General features: G+C 40.0%; 1 protein-coding gene across 1 annotated transcript; it reads left to right on the plus strand.

The window, feature by feature from the left end:
- Positions 1-23833, plus strand: zgc:113223 (uncharacterized protein LOC541424 homolog). The gene is made up of 8 exons (XM_028816145.2): positions 1-666; positions 9405-9462; positions 13802-13926; positions 16288-16362; positions 16657-16752; positions 17962-18090; positions 22485-22646; positions 22794-23833. The coding sequence occupies exons 1-8, from the start codon at positions 610-612 to the stop codon at positions 22887-22889; spliced, it is 798 nt and encodes a 265-aa protein (XP_028671978.1). The 5' UTR covers positions 1-609; the 3' UTR covers positions 22890-23833.
- The last annotated feature ends 223 nt before the right edge of the window (positions 23834-24056 follow it).

A 24056-nucleotide genomic window follows, 5' to 3' on the forward strand; every position in this document is an offset into this window, starting at 1 on the left:
GCTCTCAGAGTGTCAGAAAGTCCGCAGCTGATTTTCACATTCTCTATCGCCGCTCCCTCCCATACTGCCCACTAAGCTGCTGAATCACAGACTGAGCAATACGATTCCGGCAGTAGAGCAGAGAGCAAGCTTCCACACGCCGGCTGCCACCAGCGACTTCAGGTATGAGGACCTCAAGCACCCAAGCAGGATTAGACAGACAACGAGGACTCGTTTAGTAGTACTCAGGAATTTGAGGATCCCGACAAAGCCATGGACTCCGAAGAATGATCGTCAGCATTCGACAGCACCACTTTTCAACTCTCTAGAGTATAGACTCGATGAGATTAACAGTGTAGGAAGGCTCACCCACCCGGGAAAACTGATAATAATTAGGAAACTAAATGTAGAAAAAATCGGATCGGATTGAACTGGACCAGAAGACGTCCTCCGAGAAGGAGATCAACAGTAAACCCAATGCACAATTCACAAGAGGCAGGATCTCGAGCAGACCCAGCGGGGGAAACACGGGAGCCAAAATCTGAGTGAGCGCACAGCACCGGTTAAACTACTCGTCAGTTTCGTGACAGGCTCTACTTGAGAACCGCACGTCCACTGATTAGCTGGACCATGAAGACCAGCAAAGCTATCAAATACACACTGTTCGCGTTCTGCTTCTTCTTCTGGGTGAGTGTCAGAGTATTGTAAGTCAACTGGTGTATAGTAGTGGACGTCCGCGCGAGTCAACTGCATTTCGTGTGCCAGAGTGATATATAATGGGGACGAAACTCGGGAGGATTTCTAGGAATGCGTACAGGTCAAGTGAAACACTGCGATATATTATATAACGGTAATGGTTGTGAAGCAAATGGTCCATCCGGTCATCTACCCATCCATTTGCTAAGTTGCTTATCTAGATCAGCCGTTGGCTCTCCAGGAGCTTTGGACATCAGGCGTAGAGAACTCGAAATCGCGTCAAAGCTCTCTCCTCAAAACATTATTTACGTTATCTTTTACTTTCGTTAATTTGCAGGAATCTAATAAACAGTAATAAGTTGCACACACGTTGCAAAGCTCAGACCCAAAACACGTCGTCTGGCGCGATATGTTCTGTTACATCAAACATCTCTTTTTAAGATACACTTACAGATGATTACATAAAAACATAAAACAATGACTAACGAGAGAAGACCATTCAGTTCATCAAGCTCGTTTGTTTAGCTAATAGCTAAGCTGTTCCAATATCTTAATCAGATGCTGCTTAAAGGTTGTCAAGGTTTCTGTCTCGTAGTTTTGTTAGAGTCCCACAACTCTGCGTATTGAACAGCCCTATACGCTTTTTAAAAGCCAAACTGTGAGAAGCACATCTGTTACTGATGTTTGGTACTGTTATTCAGCAGCGTTTTAGATTTGAAATTAATTTAGATCACTTTGTAAAGCTTCTGTTTTCACTTTGGCATTAAAGAGTCCTTTTCTGTTGATCAGTTTTAGAAAAGCCAAATTAAATCAATTGTGATGATGTATAACAATAACATGTGAATACTTTCTATAGGCACAATATACAGTTTATATATATATATACATATATATATCAAAAAATTAAAGGGACACTTTTTAATCATATAGTATCAAGTCAGTGAAACTTCTGGGCTACAACAGGTGCACTAGAGGGGCAACAATGAGACGACCCCCAAACAGGTATGGTTTAACAGGTGGAGGTTACTGACATTTTTCCTTCCATCTTTTCTGAATGTTTTGTCACTAGTTTTGCATTTGGCTACAGTCAGTGTCACTACTGGTAGCATGAGATGATACCTGGACCCTACAGAGGTTGCACAGGTAGTCCAACTTCTCCAGGATGGCACATCAATACATGCCACTGCCAGAAGATTTTTTGTGTCTCCCAGCACAATCTTAAGGGCATGGAGGAGATTCCAGGAGACAGGCAGTTACTCTAGGAGAGCTGGACAGGGCCGTAGAAAGTCCTTAACACATCAGCAGAACCGGTATCTGCTCCTTTGGGCGAGGAGGAACAGGATGAGCACTGCCAGAGCCCTACAAAATGACCTCCAGCAGGCCACTGGTGTGATAATCAGAAACAGACTTCATGAGGGTGGCTCGATGTCCTGTAGTGGACCCTGTGCTCACTGCCCAACTTCATGGAGCTAGATTAGCATTTGCCATAGAATACCAGAATTGGCAGGTCCTCCACTGGTGCCCTGTGCTTTTCACAGAGGAGATCAGGTTAACCCTGAGCACATGTGACAGATGTGAAAGGGTCTGGAGAAGCCGTGGAGAACTATATGCTGCCTATAACACCGTTCAGCATGACCGATTTGATGGTGGGTCAGTGATAGTCTGGGGAGGCATATCCATGGAGGGACACACAGACCTCTACAGGCTAGACAACGGCACCTTGACTGCCATTAGGTATTGGGATGAAATCTTTGGACCCATTGTCAGACCCTTTGCTGGTGCAGTGGGTCCTGGGTTCCTCCTGGTGTACAACAATGCCTGGCCTCATGTGGTGAGAGTATGCAGGCAGTTCCTGGAGGATGAAGGAATTGGCACCATTGACTGGCCTCCATGCTCGCCTGACCTAAATCCAACAGAACACTTCTGGGACTAGGGATGGGAATTGATAAGATTTTCACGATTCCGATTCCATTTTCGATTCTGTTTAACAATTCGATTCTTTATCGATTCTCCTATCGATTCTTATTTTTAAAAAAGGAGAACACACAGGTCTCTTAGCTTAGAACTTTGTTTTATATCTTATCTTTGAACAAGATAACCTTACAAACCCAACAGTGAGATCTTAAGAGATCCACAGCCTACGGCTCCTCGATGGGGTGCCACGGGGTCCCCAGAAAAAAATTTGTAAATGTAAAATAATAATAAAATAAATATTCTTCTATAGCAATAACAAAGTATAGCATAAATTATTCTGTGGCAATTACACAAGAATGTCCAGTAACATTTACACTCTCCTTTTTAAAAGTATATATGAGCTGAGCACTCAAAAATAAAACTACGTCAGCCAGCAACAAATACAATCAACTCAAGTCCAATGGAACTGTGCACTGTGCAATTCTGCAACCATCAACTATTTTGACAGGTACATCCATGTTGGCCGCATTATCAACAGTGGCTGCCACAACCTTGTCTTTGATACCATACTCCTCCAAGATCTCATCAATCTCCTCTGCTACAGCTGTCCCTGTCTGTGCCTGGTACACTGGTTTGGTTTTGAGGACTTTTTCTTGAGCCTGGCCATTCCTGACATAATGCAGCGTTACTGTGAGGTAATGATCTTGACTAAAACTTGTCCATCCATCTGCAGTGACGGCTGCCTTCAACACATGTTTCAGCTCAGAAATGGAAACGGATGAAACATCTGGTAAGAGGAGAACATGCAACTTTGACATTCCCTGACTTAGCCTACAATTAAACACACCCCGAAAATCGGGGGCATCTACTGTGGCAAATGGGTGCAAGCCTTTTACCACAAACTTAGTCACTGCTCGGTGACATTCGTCTATCCTGGCCTGTGTCATTTTACTTTTCCCCGCCTCTGTGAAAGGAGAAGCTACCGGTAGACTGCAGCGAGAACTGCCAGAATCTGAGACAGCCAGACTCTGTCTGTCTCTCTCGTCATGGTCATCTAAATGCAATGCACAGTAATAGCAGATTTTGCAATAAGGCAAATCGCGCTAACATAATATGCAATGTTAGTTGATTAGTTACCTGCCGTATTAACGGGAGAGGACGTGCAAACGTTACCGCTGCTGCTCGGTTGAGATTCACTAGTCCGGAGCGGATCAAAAACACGACATTCATTTAAGGTTATCGCGTGTTTTGTGAGCAAATGCTTTTGCATATCCGTAGAGTTTCCTCCCTTTGATGAAATATCTACTTTGCAAATATTGCAAGTTGCCCTGTTGTCATCCTTTCTCGTAAAGTTTAACCAAACTTTTGAGCATTTGTGCCGCTTAGGCGCCCCATGTTTCCTGCTGGGTAAATGACGCTAGGCAACGTGGTGACGTCATTCGAGGCGAATGGAATCGATAGGGGAATCGTTTGCAAAAATGGCAAACAATTCCAAGGAATTGAAACAGTGGGAACCGGTTCTCAACAAGAACCGGTTTTCGATTCCCATCCCTATCTGGGACATTATGTTTCTGTCCATCCGACGCCGCCAGGTTGGACCTCAGACTGTCCAGGAACTCAGTGATGCCCTGGTCCAGATCTGGGAGAAAATCCCCCAGGACACCATCCATCATCTCATTAGGAGCATACCCATCCACCCCAAAGCTGTCAGGTATGCATACAAGCACATGGGGGCCATACAAACTACTGACTACAATTTGGAGTTGCTGCAATGAAATTTCGGCAAAATGGACTTGCCTGCCGCATGATTTTTTCATTGATTTTTCGGGGTGTCTTTGAATTCAGTCCTCTGTAGGTTGATGATTTTCTTTTCCATCAAACGATGTGGCATCCTTTCTCTCCTAACACATTACCCAGTCCATATCAGTACAGATATCCAGCAGGATTTTTTTTTGCCATTGAGATCTGATGTGTTTTCAAAGTGTTCCTTTAAGTTTTTGAGCAGTTTATATATCTTACAGGTATATATATATATATATATATATATATATATATATATATATATATATATATATATATATATATATATATATATACACACACACACACACACACACACACACATGTACATTACTGGTCAAACATTTTAGAACACCTCAGTTGTTTAGGTTTATTAAAATAATTGCTGTAGAACATCTGTATGTTGTAAGCTATTAGTTCTTCTCTGAAGAAGACCCATTTGTAATAATCTGAAATTTCCTTTTTTCTGTTTTTGTTAAACTAAAATTTAAATATAAATCTCTAGCAGTTTACTGCTTACCTTTTCACCATTTTAGGTCTTGCATTGCATTTCAGCTGATTAAATTTGAAGAAAAACTGATGTGTTCAGCATATATATACGTATGTACAGAATCTAAGCCCACTCTGACCCACTGTGTGACTCCAAGGAAGTCAATTAACCTGCCTGTAGTTTAACTATGAAAATTAACTGCAGACCTCTGTACCTCAAAGTGCTTTTGTGAAGTGTTCTGCTAATGAAAGTTTTATCTGTAATGTCAGTCAGTCAGTCAGTCATCATCCAACCCGCTATATCCTAACACAGGGTCACGGGGGTCTGCTGGAGCCAATCCCAGCCAACACAGGACACAAGGCAGGAACAAATCCCGGGCAGGGGGCCAGCCCACCACAGATACTGTAATGTGATATTCTTTATTTGTTTAGGAAGACAAACAGTTTTAATGGAGTCAGTGCTGTGCTGTTCCCTCGCTTGCTGGTCCTAATGGGCTCCTTTATTCTTTTTGTTGTTGTTCTTATTTTGAATGTAGCAGGGATGGACTAGGTTTGCTTGTGTTATGGAGTGGTGGACTTTCTTGTCAAAATATATTATGTTTTCATATAAAATGTTAACTTTTGAATTTCAGCAAAAATTTGACTACAAAACAAAAAAGAAAACAGAATGGTGTCATGGAAAACACTGCTTGTTTTCAACATTGCTAAAAACATGACAATAGAAGTGACCGCACTCTTAAATATAATGGTTTTTTAATTGCATTTTATGGTTATTTACTGGGGTGTGTGGTTCCATGTAGAACTATTGCTTGACAAAACACACTTGGAAAAGTTCTTTGCATATGAAGTTGGTTATTTATCCTTTGAAAAGGTTTCTAATATGCAGAGAAAATCTGAAATCTTTAATGCATGGTAGGCTACTTTGCATGACGCTAATAAATTACGAAAACCTGGACTTAGACTGTTGTACTGTAAGCAAGAATCCTTTTCAAGTCATGACTTATTGGTATTTTATAAATCTGTTACCATCTATTTATGGGTAATTACTGTACAGAGCCTGTTATATATCTAAATAAATAAAGGTTCTTTCTGGAACCTTCATGTGGATCGGTCTTTTGGTAACCAATGTGGCATCGCTCTGAAGAGACACTCTGGCACTTTTATTTTTAAGAGTGTAGAAGATTCCTTTACTTGGCCTCTAAAACTCCTAAAACAAGGTTAACATCATTTTTGACGTCAAGGAGACTTCATGAAAACATCAGAAACAAGCGCCTGATCGTGGCGGTTCTGCACTGTTTGCTTCTTTTGGATTTTGATTCTCAAGAGCACTGAGGTAGTTGCCTAACCACAGATCTTACACTTAATTAATATTTTTTAAAAAGTGCTTGAAAGACGGCAAACATTTAATCTGTAAAGAGACACATATGTTAAATCATATGTGCCAAAGTAAAAAAAAATTGGCAAATGTAAAATAAATCATCTGTTTAAAATGTGCAGTAATATATGTAAAGGTTTCATTAATTAGATGGCTTTTGTTTAATTATGCTTTGCTTTTCACAATTTAATGACTCCTTGCAGTAGCTGCCCTTATTCAATAGATTATTTATTTGATAATCATTTTTAATTTGGCACAAAAGGTATTACATAGAAAAGAAACAGATCATGCAAAATAAAACAGAAAAGTCTGATAATAAATTACAAGAAGCAGTTATAATGTTAGAAAACTGAAATCAGTGTCATGTTAACCTTTGTTTAATTTACAAAATGTATTTGGGATTGTCATTTTTGCCTGGCTTTAATTTTAAGATTGCCTTGTCTTGTTTTGTACATTTTAGGCAATTAATGAACTTGTGGATTGCACTGTTTTACAAGCAGGACAATTTGTTGCGATGTCTCGATGTCAGCGTTCAAGAAGTGGCTGTTCACCAGCCCACAGCATCTGAAAGTAACGTTACATTTACATGGAAACAGAATTCACTAGCCATGCTGTTTGATATCGGCACATTGATCTTTCATCACCCTTTCATCTCCCAAAAACAAGAAAAGAAGTAAATGTTTCTAGCCATAGCATTCAGCATTGAAGGCAATTTTGTTTTAAGGGGCAGAGATCAGCCAACACACTTGTGCAATTCTTAGTTTCATCAGCATCCACATCAAGCGTACTGAAGAGCGGTGTAACTGTGAGTTGGCCTCACTTGACTGGCCTAAAGCACCGCAAGTCACAGGTGTGAGCTCTCTCAATGTTGTCAAATTCAGTTGGAACACACACAGGTGTTGGCATATTGCATGCTTAATGTGTTGTGTGGAGCAGGTGGCTACCGTTCCTGTGATCTTCCTGTTTTGCAGTGTCTACATAAAAAGGATAAAATGTTACCTTTCTAATGGGCATTTTCCTTAATTCTTGTGGTTTACATCTGGACATTTAGTGTGAATAATCCATTATAGTATTTCTTTTGGTGCTGAAACCACTTTGTATGTTCTTCCATGGATCATCTCTGGTTGAAGCTGCTAGTTCAGATTTGGCAGGACTGAGCAACAGATAAATGTTCATTAACTCTTTTGTTAGTGTCTTCAGATTATTAAGTGGGGGTGTTGTAGAATTGTAAGGTAATAAAGTTTAAGTCTCTTAAGGCTGTTTCATCAGTAAGTCTTCAGTCTGGTCATATTTTTCACCTAGACCATAACACTGAGGATAAATCTGGTTTGCTGTATGGGTGCATTTACATTCAATAGTGATTCTTAAACTTGTTAGATGTGCATTAACAATTGTTTTTTTAGGCCATGTCACATTGATTTTTCAGTTGTAGACATCATTTACCCAATCTCAGCAAGTTGGAGGCAGTTGGAGGCCCACTCCTTTGAAATTAGTTGTGTAATGTGACATATCCAGCAGCTCACTACAACAAACTCATGGGTTGCTCTGACAAAATCAGACAGGCTTGATTTGATGTAGACATAGGGGTGGGCTATGTGTGCATAAGAGCTGACAACCAATAATGCTCATCTGGAAATACAATACATACTGTATATAAAGCAATAGTGAGAACTCTGGAATCGGGCTGTTTTGGACTTAAAAACAGAAGTCAGGCAGCACGCTATTGGCTTTCAGATAAAGGAGCGACAACTGCCTCCAAATGTGCTGGAAAGTCAGTAAGTAGTTACTTAATGTGATATGCCCACTGATTATTAGTCATGTAGTTTGACATGGTGTGGTGACAAGAGCAGTCAGCAGGTTTGAGATACCCTAGGATTAGAAGTTGCTTAATGTGGCATTGGCGTTATATAACATTCTCTGATATGTCACATTTAATTAAGGCTGTTTACAATTTCTTTACAAATATGTACAATGTTGAATTGGAAACACAGAACTGATTTTGGCAATAGAATTGCAAAGGCCTGTTTAGCATCTATCTATCTATCTATGCAGATGTTACTGTAAAAGCTTGGGTTGCTGCTGGAAGAGGTGTTGGTGTGGTCAGCAGGTGGCGCTTACTCTGAGATCTGAATGTGGATCTCAAAGTTCCATTGCAGTGATGGGGACTCTGTGCTGTAGAAATGGTGCCATCCTTCTGATGAGACGTAAAACTGAGGTCCTGCCTGTCTGACTGTCATAAAAGATCTCTGGGTATCCTTCATAAAGAGAATGGTGTATTTCAATGTACTGGTGAAACGGCCCTCTATGGCCTTGTCATGTTGCCCCCCCTAATCATCTTCTGTTTCTAATTGGCTAGTTATCCATTGCACCCCTTCACCATCTAACAGGTAATTTTTGGTGAGCGTACTGATGCAAACAGCTGCCATCGCATCATTCAGGTGGATGCTACACATTAGTGGTGGTTAAAGTGGCTCTACACTCACTATGTAAAGTGCTTCAAGTAGTGAGAAGAACCGCTATATAAATGTTAAGAATTATTAGTATTATATGTATGCACTTAAAAGTTTTATAATCATTATGGTTGAAGGTGCCTTATAACAATAAAGTAAAAAAAAATTAAAGCAGAAGTCACATCCCATGACAGGGTGCCAAATATATTTTAGTGACTCACTCAATCGATGGGAGATTTCTATTAATGTTCTGCATTAAGAGACTGACTTATGAACAAGTGTACTGTGTATTGTAAGACCAGGGCAAGGTAGATGCAGTCCTCGTGCACAGAATGATGAAAAGTAGGCCAAAATATAGTGAATAAATAAATCTATCTACAGTGATTGTAAAAAGTATTCATGCCCTTGGAATTTTTCATATTTTACATTTGTAATAATTTTGACCACTTTGCAGGGATCTGTTTTCAGTTTGATGTTAAAGAGTGTTCTTCTATTGATCAGTGACAAAACAGGCAAATGAAATCCATTGTGACTGAGTGTTGTAAAACAGCACCTTTAACAGTTACGGTCTCTATCTATTTGTCTTATTCACATTTTTATAAACTCTTTTTTACGTTAATTACTATTGCACTTTTAATTTTCAGAAGTATTGGTGGTATTTGGAGTATGTTTACCATTGTTTTACATTTTTTTATTCCCAGGTGGCCAGTGCGTTGCTCATTGCTGTAGGAATCTACGCAAAAATGGCCAAAGAGGGAGGTAAGTGTGCGTTCTGTAGAACTAAGATATCGTCGCGTGACACACCTCTGACCCCGCCACACACACATATGTATTACAGTATCATTGTCTGTTTTCTGTAGGAAAATATATTAGCAGGGAATAAAGTGTTTTAGATTTCCTTTCTCACTAATCTTTATTCATTCCTAAAAAAAAATAAAGAACATTGCTTTATATGGCACCTTTCTGTAGCAGAACACTTCCCAAAGGCACTTTACAAGTACAGATGTCTACAGTTAGCTTTTACATTAAAAGCACAAATAGGTAACTTGACTTGCTCAGGGTCACACCATGAGTCACAGGTGGGGATTGACTTCACAACCTTTGGGCTGAGTCCATACTGCCTATTAAAACCAAATTCTGATTAATTTTCTTGTCTTAGAAGTAGCAGGATTTGCACATTTCACTTACAGATTCCCCACTTATACTAATTGATAATAAATCAATGGTTTTCTTAGTGTTTATTGGTTCAAATGAAATGGAGGATCTTGCTTAACATTTTGAAATTGAAGTGTAAAGTGTGCTTCAGGCAATAAGTGAACTGAACACCAAAAAACTCATCAGCCTAAAAGAAACAAAGCCATTATTTCAGCTGCAGCGTTACAAAGAGGTCCACAAGAATGGAGACAACCGTATCCCACTAATTATAGACTAGTAAGTCTTAGCTCATTCCTACATAATTTCATGTAAATTCTGGTCACACTTAAAGTAGAAGACTAGTTATATGAAAAAAAATATGCTGACAGAAACCAAAGTGTGTTTAGACTGGATAGATCCTGACAAATATTCGTTTACTGAACCCACTTATCCAGTTTCAGGACTGCAGCCTGCATTCTACCTGGCAGCACCAAACACACCCCAGCTGGAGTGCCAGTCCACTCGCTTTACATCCCACACTCATTCAGAATGGATCTGATAAAAGTCACCGGTGAGTCTAATATACAAGTCTTTGAGATACTGGAGAAAAATTACATTTTGTTCAGAAACCCACAGTAATACAGGGAGAACACAGAAACTCCAAACAGGCCTACATTTGAGCCCAGTGCTCCACAGCTGCATGGCAGCACCACCTACCACTGTGATATAGACATATTTGTTATTTATTTATTTATTTAAACAAGCTATATCACCAGATGGGTGAGGCATTAAAAATAAAATAAGGTGTGATTCTAGAGGAAAGCTCTTATGTCCTTTAACCATCCCATAACTGAAATGGCTGTGTGTGCACCAAATTCAGATCTTCAAAATTCACAGTTCTTTATAGGGAATGCTCTGGCATTTTTGCTTTGTGGCCTGTCGATGTGTGGATCGCTTCAGCTTCTTCAAGGTTTCATACAATCATTTACACATCTTCTGATTCCCATAACCATGACGCTGAACTCACAGCAAACAATATTACTTCATCTTCCTCCTTCCGTCCATCAGTTGAGATTTGCCTGATGCCTCCTGACCCTGACTCTTACTCGACCATGTGTGGCAACAGGCTTCCTTTTATGCAGGACCTGGGAATGCTTCCAGTACCGTTTTGTCTCCTCTAGGAAGCACTTCAAGCCCATATACAAAGTATGGTGGATCTCCCCTGACAGTCCCCTCTACCAATTCCATGGGACCTCTGCAGGGCCCCAATTTCCGTAGCACTCTTGCAGGTGTCCCGACTGGGTTCTCATACGAGGACCAGTGCCACCTAGCACATGGGGGATGGAACCATTCCCAAGTTCTGGCTTCTGCTGGTCCATCCATTATTTTATACTGGCTGGGCACAGAATTATCTTTCCACCCAACCGGCCAATCTGTCCATCATTCCTCTCAGGCTTCTCATCCAGGTAATAACCTGTACTCCTCCCTGGCCAGGATGCCGTTCTTATCCCACACCAGCCACATGTTAAATGGAGACTCTAAATTTCCCCTTGGGACAAACAAAGGACTATCTATCTATCTATCTATCTATCTATCTATCTATCTATCTATCTATCTATCTATCTATCTATCTATCTATCTATCTATCTATCTATCTATCTATCTATCTATCTATCTATCTATCTATCTATCTATCTATCTATCATGGTACCTTTCATTTCTATATATCTATGTATTTATAGATACCATAAAATATTTAAACCTTTAGAATCATTCTTGTCTGCGTTTCTAATGGCAGTAGTTTGGTGGTCTGCCTATCTGAACTAGGACTCAGTTTACTATGACAGAGATCTAAACATGCTCCATTGACTCACCATTAATACACAAGCCATGTCCCCATCTTATCTACCAGATCATTCAACACTCATTATTACAAATCAGATTTCCTTATAGGTCATGCTCTGGCATCGTACCCTTGTGGCCAGTCAGTGTGTGAATCACTTCCACATCTTCAATCATCTGCCCATCTTCTGATCTCACAATCATGAGACTCAACTCACATCAAGCCTCCACAGTGATCTATCTATCTATCTATCTATCTATCTATCTATCTATCTATCTATCTATCTATCTATCTATCTATCTATCTATCTATCTATCTATCTATCTATCTATCTATCTATCTATCTATCTATCTATCTATATCTAAATAGGTGTGGTTATGGGCATAAATGTGTTGTGCCATCGATGAGTACCCCATTTACGGCTGGTGCCCTCAGTGAATGATATACTTCAGATTGGCATCTGGCCTGGTGTGTGTGTGTCTGTGTGATTGTGCTCTGTTATGGGCTGTTGTTCCATTTGTTGCTGATTTTTATCTTGCCCCGATGTTGCTGATGTAGGCTGTTTCTAGTCATAGAAAAATGGAAGGATAATTGCTTAAAGATCAAGAAATCACTCTTTGCATATAATATTGTCCATAACAAACACTCTTTCAAATCAAACATGGCCTCATAATGTTTTTATGTGCCATTTTGCTTTGTTCCATTCCAAATAACACAGGCAAGTGACTTCTGAAATGTCTTGCTGATGTTTTCTTTTTTTTGCTCTGTTTCTGATGCACTTTATGACATTTTAGGGACCCAGACAGCACACACAGTATACAGGCTTGGGCAGATACAGGATATGGTAGACTAAATTTAGTGTAAGTAAATGCTATATGCTATAAAGAAGAACAGTTAGATTTGAATACACAATGAGAGGTCTGAAACGTGAAAATGTTCCTATGAGAAGTAGACTTATCACTGTCTACATCCAGACAGTGGACAGACTCAATCAAGAAGGCTAATAGAATGTTAGTTTATATAGCATGATGTGTAGAGCACAAGCAAAGGGAGGTTGTGCTTAAACTATATATCTTACTAGCGAGACTGCATGTGTAGTAGTATATATACTGTAATATATATGCGCCCGACCCAACACAGATTGGACATGGAGGCACACGTATAAAATAAATAAACTTTCATTTTTCTTCACTTGTGGGGCACGTCTTCCCTGTAATCCCCACAGTCACAACACAGTCCCAAAAGACCAAAAAACACAAAAGCAAACCACCCTTACTCTGAACCACCACTCCTCCCCGGCAACCTTGTCCTCCTCCACCCGACTCTGGCCGCTGAGTGGTGGTTGCTGGCTCCTTTTATTGGGCACCCAGAAGTGCTCCAGGTGTTTGATTGCCGACATCCGGCTGCACTTCTGGGTGTGGCGAAACTAGTGCCCAGAAGGGTCTAGCAGCTCCTGCTGCAGCACCCCCTGGCGGCGCCTGCGGAACCCAACAGGACTGCACAAAACTCCAATCCCCATGAAGCCCTGGGGGAGTCCAAGGCACCACTGCATCCCAGGGAGGCTGCCATCTAGCATCCAAGGGGAGATGTTCTGTTTCCCATGCTTGCTCCCCTGGTACATATGCTGCAGGGGTGTCCCGGCCGGACATGGACCCCTGCTATCCGTCACAACGCATTTGGTCTCATTATCACAAAAAGAACATAACAGTGCTAGAGAATGTCCAGAGAGGAGTGACTGGGGTGATTTTGCTACTAAGTGGTATGAACTATTAGAGGAGACTGAAGGAGTTGAACTTTTTAATTTAAGGAAATAGAGATTAAGAAATGACATGATTTAATTTATTCAGTGGATCCCAGTTGTTAGTTTAAAATAAATTCTTCAGGAAGAACACAGAGACACATCTGGAAACTTGTTAAGTGCAAAATTCACACACATGTTGGAAACTTTCTCTTCATGCAAAGAACCATAAACACATGGAATAAATTACCAAGTGTAGGACTTTAGGAATTTTCAAAATTCAAGTTGATGTTATTTTGGAGAATGAAGTTGAATAGGACTGGCTCGCTCTTTGCTGTTCTAATGTTCTCATGTGCGTATTTTTATGCATTTTGTTAACCAGGTATCGTGGACCTGCTGACCACTGACCCTGCCCTGATGCTTATAGTCATTGGTTCCTTAATGTTTGTCATCACATTTTTTGGCTGCCTAGGAGCACTGAGGGACACCTCCATTTTACTGAAAATCGTAAGTTGCTTCTATGGGTTTACGGTTGTCTTTGTCCAAGATATAATGTTACAAGCCATACAGTGTCTGAGTCTGTCACTAACAAGACTGTCTGCTCTCATGAGTCAAATCTTGAATACTTTCATTCCTTCATAATAACTAGCGTACCTATAACTTGCAGATATGTCTCATAGTTTTTGAGGACTATAAAAATACAAGCACAAAGAAAGTAGTTGGGGGCACCTTTTGGCCAATGCTGTATATTTAAATGCACATAATATGTAAAAAAAAAAACTGTGTAAATGTGCAAAAATGTTGGGTCTTCCCGTAGTTCCTAGTCAGACTCCCCAAGATGGCACTGCTTTGATTTACGAGGCATTCTGGGAAGAAGAGGCGGGACCAGGTGGTCGGATCCCGGAAGTGACATCATAGGTGGAATAGTGTCAGTCTTCCTTTTTGCAGAGGGAGGAGAAGAGAGAACGTTATTGCACAGCACCACCTCATGTCTCGGCAGAAAGTTACAATCACTCAAGCCTTTAAGCCGGTGATTCCCAACGTGGGGCACACGCCCCACTGGGGGGGGGGGGGTAATTTGATTTGTTAGGGGGGCAATTTGAGAATTTAGGTACGTTAACCAATTTATAAAATGAAAAAAACGAAATTCACTGTTAAAAATAATAGACAAAAAATAGACAAATAATTTTTATTTTTATTTTATTACAGAGACATTTCTATATTTATATAAAAATAGAAGGGAAGGTGAAGAACCCTTTAATTTATGATTTTACAACCAACTTGGGTTTTTCTACTTAGAAATCGTTTTTGCAATTAAAATATGAATTGTAACAATGATTATAAAATTTTCCAATATAACAAAAATATAAAATGATCAAAATATTACAGAAAAAGCTGTCATTAAAGTTATTTTATATTTATGAGTATCATGTCTCTTATTATAAGTTTTCAAAACTGCATTTGCTGTATTTTCATATTACTTCATATTATATGATTTTTTTTTAACAATTTCTTAGTGATTTCTTTGTCAGTACTTCAGCTATCCTTTCCCTCTTTTGTTTCCATGTTCTTTGGAAGCTTGTTTAGATAGATAGATAGATAGATAGATAGATAGATAGATAGATAGATAGATAGATAGATAGATAGATAGATAGATAGATAGATAGATAGATAGATAGATAGATAGATAGATAGATACTTTATTAATCCCAAGGGGAAATTCACATTCAAATTAATTTGTTTAGACCAAATTAATGACATTATGGGCTTCCTCCACGTGAGTAGGAGTTTACTTTTTGAATAGGCAATTATAAGAATAAGGTATATGTTACAGTGGGAGACATCATGATTTTAGAGAGGCCTAAGGTGGGGCATGGACCAAATAAGGTTGAGAACCACTGCTTTAAGCTGTTCCCTATGTGCACATGTGTAACAGGACACAAATGAAATCTCAGGACAAGAAAGGACAAATTAATCAAACAAACTTTCTTTGCTGGAACAAACCATTAGACATATATAAACAAAAGATCTTTTTGTGTGTGTATATGTGTGTGTGTGTGTGTGCGTGTGTGTGTATGGAGCAGTCCGTTCTGCTCACGCTCAACCACAGCACTTGCTATGAAAGACCTGGGTGCAGCAAACACTGCCATGCAACAATGCATCGTGCTAATGACACAGATAAACAGAAACGTCGAAACAAAGCAATCGTAACAGCTCAACAATGTGGAAGTGAAACAGCAACAGAGAGCAAGGCTTGAAGTCTTCACCAAAACTTTGTGTATCTGGAGGTATTTTCTTGAGACAAAGATTAATAGGATATGCCAGCGATACGACTAAGATGTGGTATTGCCAGTGGGCAGCAACCACAGGTGGGTCCATGTCCTCTGCACTGGTAATTCTTAAGAGTTAGCAAACTCCTCTCCAAGTTCACGAATACAGTAAAAGTGCTAAGGCATCTTCAGGTTGTTTTTTGCCCGTAAGACAACACGCAGCTAGTAAATCACAGTCTTGAATGCTTAATTGTGAACCTGAAATTTTTAAAGAAAGGGCTTTTGTTTTTAAATCTTCCCCAAGAGAGACTTTCCTTTATTTCTGGGTAAATTGCAAATCATTTCTTGGCAACAACCCTGGCGCTTATATATGTAGGCCACAACTGATACATTAGGGGTCCTCATGTTCAGTCCTGATGGGTTGCAGTGTCTTCAGGATTTTGTTCCTACTTGATGTCTTAATTAGATACCACTTTTTACAATTATTAGTCAAGCAACGTTTTTGTTCTTTTCTTTTTTTTAACTCACTTGTTACGATTCCCAATGTCATAATTCTGGGATTTATCCTGATATTTTTTATTTTATGTCTTTTCAACAGTTTGCTGGCATTATGTTGGTTGTGCTTATCCTGCAAATAACAGCTGCGGTGCTTGGCTTTATATTCAGTGATTTGGTAAGCTTTATAAAAAATTTTCCATATTGTTTATTTGTCTTTTTTGTCATCCTTTTTGTCTGAAGGTGCAACCACTTCAAAGTAGCTCACCTAGGATTGCGGTGTTTAAATTTAGTTTAGGGTAAATAAGATAAATGGAAAAAAAAAAATTACCATGCACTAAAGCTCATCTTGTCCCTTTTTCAGTTGGCTGGCACTTAAATTCTACCAGTAAAGCGATCAGGCCAGCTCAGTAGCTCCTCCAGTGGTCATTTTTACTCACTGCCTATCATCAATTCCTTAATTACTTGCCAGGTGGTGGAAAGGGCTGAAGCTTTAGTGGAAAGAGGAATTTCAACTTACAGAGATGATCTGGACTTGGACAATCTCATAGACTTCACCCAGAAAAAGGTAACTTCTGGCTAAATGATTGTCTTCTTTGATTCTTAATTATGCAGATAATCTGGTCATTCATGTTCTGAAACCAGTTTTTTGAGTAGATGGTTGCAGGGAGTTATTGGTGGGCACAGAACTGGAAATGCAAAGAGTCAGATTGCCAGTTGATCATACAGCAATCAGGCCACTTTAGATTCGTTAGGCAACTTGTGCTTTGGGGATATATGAGGAAAACAAGGAAATGATATATATATATATATACATACTGGCCATATATATTTATAGCCAACTGTAACCAGTAGGCACAGTGGTGCTTCCCGGGTCCTCCTTGTGTGGAGTTTGCATGTTCTTCCCGTGTCTGCATGGGTTTTCTCCGGGTGCTCCGGTTTCCTCCCACTGTCCAAAGACATGCAGGTTAAGTGCATTGGCGATCCTCAATTGTACCTAGTGCGTGTGTGTGTGTGTGAGCGTGTGTGTGTGTAAACACGATAACTTGAGTACACTTTCACTTAGGTCAACCAAATTTTGCATACAAGTATTAGGTACAAAACATAGATTTCTATCAACTTTTGGGCTATTTCCGCTAACCGGAAGTGGTACTTTTTTATTCATGCAGCTGCAGAGTCCAATTTATTCAACTTTACTTTTATAATAATTGTTCAATGTATTATTAATTTGATTTGATTTGTTGTTGATGGTTCTTTAATGTACATAATATAAAAATATAATCATTGTCTTGCGGTTTACTTCTCAAATATCCATCCCGATATCTGAGTATTCGAAAAAGTCTAGGAGAGACCATTCCCGATTTTTTAAAATTGTATCCCAGGTTACCTTGCACCAAGAAGTGGCGAAGACATGCATACTAAATATATGTTTTGTTTTTCTTTTGGAGATATAGAGACTGTAGACAGATTTCACAAAATTTCTAAATTCTTTGGCTCCAGTCGAGAGGGCCACGGTGTTCACTGGAGCAGCTTGACTGATTTCATTTCTTTCCACTGGATGCCAATGTAGCAGACTTACAATTTAGTTTTTCTGTTTTGGGTCTCCAAGGACTTTTATGAGTATGTCAGACGCAGTGCTTGTTCACAGATGTCCCATTTCTATTTCTGGGGAGCTCCAGACAAGACTGAATTGAACAGCTGTGGATGGTGCTGAGGGTGAAAGAGCAATGAGCTACCCATGGGTACCACTAACAACACCCTGTTTATTTTGATCTAGCTCCAGTGTTGTGGGAGTAAGTCATTAAGGGACTGGTCTGCAAATGTGTACTTCCGCTGTGACACCTCAAACCCAAGCCTGGAGCGCTGCGGGGTGCCCTTCTCCTGCTGCATTCCTGAAAAAGAGGAGGTAAGGGGAAACTGAGTGTGGAGACCTGGGATGGCTAAGTGGCTGAGGGATTAACCAGTGGGCTTCAGGAGTATTGACTACAATTACAGCACTGGCAGTGAGTGAGTAAACTTGAGAGTAGCACCGAATTTGGTGTTAAGCAAATTGGGTTCTTCTACTTCAGGAGGTGCCTAGTTAAAAAGCATCTTTGATCAAAAAAGTGATCGAAATATGCCCAGTACATGTCTGTGTCCCCTATCTTTTTTTATAATGCTTTGCTGGCAGGTTTTCACCAAAATGAAAAGTACCTTTGTGATTCAAAATTGTGTCCAGCAGACCCTCGCAACCCTGTTCAGGACTAAGCAGGGTAGAAAATGGGTGACCTTCATCATTGTCTAAACCATGACAGTCAAAATGCTTTGACATATTGTCGTCAGTGTGCACTGTCAGCTTGCTCCTTATGTCAAAAACTCCAAATTACACTCTTCCTCTACTTTCTCATTGATATTGACTAATATTTTTTTAGTAAATTGAACATTATTCACGTCACAGACACAACTTCAACACTGCAAGGTTCTCCACTGTAGAATGGTGGTCTATGACATTTTCACCTGCCTTCTGCCCTTGGCCAGCCTCATCCACAAACATACCCATGGAGGGTTTCATTTGCTTCCAGCTCTGTTTCAGTTGTATACAGCAAAGTGTTAGGAGGCACAAAGTTTCTGGGGATTATTACAAGTGAAAAGCAAGACCAGGGGCCTCATGTATAACCCTGTGCATAGAATTTACAGTAAAACATGGTGTACGAACAAAACTGCATACGGAAATGTGCATAAGCACGAAAACAATCCAGATGCACAAAACCGTGCGTAAGCCAACCTCCACGCACTTGTCCCGGTCAGCGTGAAGAGTAACGCACATGAAAGTGCCTGCCACCCCACCCCGACTCCTCCCCATAATTTAGCATATTTTAATATGTAAAGAAATATAAATAGCCCCTTCTGTTCAATGATAAAAGACAATGGGTGTCAAAAGCATGAAAAAAGGAAGAATTCCAGCGAAAGTGGAGAGTGGAGGCAAGGAAAAATGTACAATGTGTTGACTTAGGCAGTGGTATAAGCAACAAAAGCGTGGCGGAGACACTCGAAAGTTCAAGTTCAGAAAGTCGCACAGTGCCTGCAATAAAAAAAGAAGTGGTCCGATGTCACAGTCAACATGAAAAGGCGAGTCGCAGCCCGCAGTTCGTTTATTCTGTTTCAGACAGTATTACAAAAGCCGATGACATGATGGTGCTGCTGTGCAGAGCACGTCTTCGGGCACTGACTGCACACACAGCTCTGCATCGGAAACCGCTGGGTGACCATCTGGCTGTGTGCTGACGGACACTGTTTTAGAGTAACAAAATGCAATAGTGGATGCTGTAAGACATGTGGCCAGTGAACTAAGGAATATAAGGGCTGTACTTTGTGATATTCACAACTATTTATATCCATCCATCCATTTTCCAACCCGCTGAATCTGAACACAGGGTCACGGGGGTCTGCTGGAGCCAATCCCAGCCAACACAGGGCACAAGGCAGGAACCAATCCCGGGCAGGGTGCCAACCCACCACAGACTATTTATATGAATTGGTTTAAAAAAAAAAATGCTGCATCTCATTACCTGTTTTTACATTCCGCTAATTACATTCAACTGAAGTTGTAATGCTGCTCATTTGGTGGGGTCAGGATCAGGTTCGTCATATCACATCTCTTCAGGTACTGGCAAGCTGCGACACACTTTATGTGGACTGTATAGCAGCACTTTAATAGAGTGCAAATGCATTTACATAAGCGCCTTTACTGTATAGTGTAGCGCAGTGGTTTTCAAACTGTGGGGCGGGCCCCCCTAGGGGGGTGCGAAGTAACAAAAAGGGGGGCGCGAAGATGTGAAAAAAAGAAAACAAGAATCGAAAATATGAAAAATACATCTATTGAAACCAAAACAAATGAACTTAAACTACATTCTGATACTAGAAAAATAAATATAGAGTTAGATTAAAGTTAAGTAGGTATAATAAAATATGCATCTATGATATATCTGATTTACAGTATTTATATTATATCATTAATTAAAAAAGAACAAATTGGTATTAGTGGGCTCCTTTCAAAAAAACGTTAGTGGGGCGCGATTAAAACTGTTATGAAAACTCGGGTCGAAAATACTTAAAGGTTGAGAAACGCTGCTGTAGCGAAAGAACCGAGCGCCACAACGGATCTGAGGTGACTCGCTATCTTTAAAAGAACTGCAAACCTTTTGCGGCGCTAGTTGCAAAAAACACCTGCATCTGTATGGAGCTGCCGTTTTCATAGGTTCTCCAGCTATATATGTTGCAATGCCAGCTCATTCTTTTGGTGGTTCATCCCTGGCTGATGTAACTTGTCTAGCGCCATTGCAATAGCAGCTGACCGCTCCGATTACATTTGAATAACCGGACATTGCTGCGAATTGAGCTTTGATGTTTCGCAGTTCAAACACAGTGTAAGGAAATCTTGTATATCTGGACGACAAGCAGATAATACCATCCTATACAGCTGTCATGTTTGCGATGTGATGTTACCATCCTATACAGCTGTCATGACGTGACTTGGTGATGTTTGTGAAATACCCGATCGGTCAGCAAGTTCACGTTGAAAAGCTCCTGTGGTTAAAAACCCGAGAGTGGACAGAACTTGCAAAGCAGCAGATAAAGCACAGTTCCTCACTTTGTAAAGCTGGTGCCAATTCAGCACACAGCTCCAAGAGGATAGTTGGAAATCAAAAACGAAATCGACTTAGAAGCCATCAGTCATTATCATCATCATCTATAAATACACACTCTTTTCTAATTCTTTAAATTTGCGATGTCTTCTAACTACACTAAAACAGCTATGGTAGTTGGAATAGTTTGGCCATTCCACGCACTATTATATTGTTACAGAATGATTACAATCAAGTGAATTAAATTTGTAAACACCATGCAATTAATTTCTGTGAATTTGATCAATCCCCCGTCATTGATGAGAATATGATAAAAAAAGGAAACTGACATAGAAATAGTAGCACTGCTTTGACACTGATGAAAGGTTATGTGGGCTACTGTGAAACTGTGCGTGACTTTACGCCAAGTTTAGTGTTTATACATCTCAAAGTGTGCGAGGAAACGCAACATTTTTGTGCGTACAAACCGTTTATACATGAGGCCCCAGGTGATGAAAAATGTATTCAAGAATGGTGGTCAAAGACAGACGGAAATCAAAACGGAGGAGACAAAGAGTATGGGCATCCCAAAACAAAATTAACTGGGCAAGAAGTGCTTTGATCGAGGAATTAACCAAAAATTCAATTGTCACTCTGACAGAGCCTCAGAAATCCTCTGCTGAGGTTGGAGAACCTGTTGGAAGGACGACCATCTTGTCAGCACTCCATCAAATAGAGTTTTATGGTGGAGTGGCTAACTCCTTCTTTGTATTTGCTAGGTGGCATTTAAAGGATTATGAGAGCACCATGAAAAAATTCTCTGGTCTTATGAGAAAAGATTAACCAAATAAGGCAGAACTCCAAGCAGACCAGGTACTGCTCGTCGCCCAACCTAAAACCATCCCCACAGTGAAGCAGAGTGGTGCGAATGCATTAGACGATGGGGGGTTCTTGTCAGCAGAAGGGACACAGAGACTGGATAAGAACTGAGGGAAGAATGAATGTAACCAAATACTGAGAGGTTCTTGAAAAATACCTGCTCCAGAGTGCACAAAACCTCAGACTGGGGCAACGATTCACCTTTCAGCATGACAAGCATTCATCCAAAGCAAGGCTGGATTGACATTTGACACCATTCTTGAGTAGCTGCAGCCAAAGTCCAGACTTTGACCTTATAGAACACCTATGGAGAGACCTAAAGACGACAGTTTACAAACAATTTCAATCTAATGTAATGGAACTTGAGAGGAAAGAATGGGACAAAGTAACCATACCCAGGTGGGCAATGTTTGAAGAGACTTACCCAAGAAGACTCACAGCTATAACTGCTGCCTTAGGGGCTTCTACAAAATAATGAATTATGAGTCTGAATACATTCATGAATTCGAGTTTTCAGTTTTGGATTTTTAATACATTTGACAACCTTTCCTAAAACATTTTTTCACTTTGTCATGATGGGTTATTGAGTGTGGACTGAAGTGCAGCATGTGTCCATTTGAAATTAAATCTATGACACAATAAAGTGTGCAGAAAGTGAAGGGGTCAGAATACTTTTTGAATCCAATTTATTCACAATTTATGGGAAATGTGCCAAAGCAATTGAGACAAACAGTAAGTCTTTTCATTATTTTATATAAAAAAAATGTGAATTAAAAAGGTCAAACCCACACCAAAACATTCTTGTTTTTTTCCACAGACAGTGATCAACACAATGTGTGGCTATGGAGTTCAGAGTCAAAGGGAATGGGACCTGATTGATAAGATCTATGTTGAAGGCTGCTTAGACAAAGTGGTGGTGTGGGGACGGCAGAACCTGTTGGCAATTGGTGGGATCACCCTGGGTTTGTTTGTTCTTGAAGTAAGTCACACAACCATACCTGTGTGGTGAAGAGATACCATTAGCAGGCTCTCTACAACTCCAAGAGTGAAATAACCAGTGTACATACTGTGCATACTCATTTGTGTGTCCATGGCATGAAAAATGTCTCTTGCCTTTTCTCCACAGATTTTCATGATTGTGTTGGCTTCTGTCCAGATTTCTCAGCTTACTTTGATATCAAATGAGAAAAAAAGGAAAAGCCTCAGGTATACCTCCCGATAGGTGACAGTCCCTTTCAAGGATCTATCAAGACTGGATCATGAAGGGATGCCATGGCAGCACTGGCACCAGAGACCCTGTGACTGTATTATTCCAGAAGGAGAAAAGAATTTTAATGTGACACTTTCATTCATTGCTTGGATTAATGAAATTTGTGGTGACAGCAGTGGGATTTTGGATGGCATCCAGGGGGCAGGGTTATTTATTTAGCTCCACCTCAGCCTATTAAGAGTGAAAGCACAGCTAGGGTTAAATGTACAGGAAGCCTACTGATGCAGAAGACAACTAAACTCCTCTTGTTGATTTTAAATTCAAAAATGGTGAATCAGTATTAAGTGATGCTAGGTTCATGGAAGTCAGATGCTAGCACGGCTCACATTCCCATGATTATTATCACCATATTCCAGTTTTCCTCATACATTGTAGATGAGCAGATTAGGATCAGCGACAACTTTGCTTTCACATACTGAATGCTCTTGTATCCTAAAACAGAATGGTGTCCTATCCAGGACTGTGTTCTGCCTTTTGCTTGAAATTGCCAGGAGAAGTTCTGACTACCTAAGACACTGCACTATGGAAAGAAGTGCGTTCAGAAAAGTTTCAGGCATTCAACACATTTTGGAAGAAGTGAGTAAGACCACTTTTCAGGTATCTGAAGTACGAGGAGAAATGTTTTACATTAACAAAGTTTTACTTAAAGTGTAGACATTTTAGAATTCAGCAAGATTAAGACAAATATTTGTCCAGACAGATATAACAAAAGAAGTGTACTTAACTAATGGTTATATATTGATTAACGTGAGTGCCATAAGATGTCCAAGAATTATAAATACTCATGGAGTTTAATACTGTCTTAGTTCAGCCTAAAACATCCATTGGTATAAATAAAGGAACCTTCAAATCTTCTTGAGCTTCTACTGATCATTTAATAAAGAGAAAATCCTCAACCCTCTGCAAACCCTCAATTAACCTGGAAATTCTCTTATTCTGTGCCAAATCAGCAAATTAATTGTTATGCAAATGACCACATTATGCCCATGTCAATGTCCTTTACAGAACAGCTCATCTTATAACCATCAAGGAACACATGGCCACATCAAACTACATTTTAACACAAAGTGTTTATTTTGACATTTATTATTTTTTAATGAGCATTTTGAAAAGACTGAA

The sequence above is a fragment of the Erpetoichthys calabaricus genome, chromosome 12, assembly GCF_900747795.2.
Source record: "Erpetoichthys calabaricus chromosome 12, fErpCal1.3, whole genome shotgun sequence".
Lineage (NCBI taxonomy): Eukaryota > Metazoa > Chordata > Cladistia > Polypteriformes > Polypteridae > Erpetoichthys > Erpetoichthys calabaricus.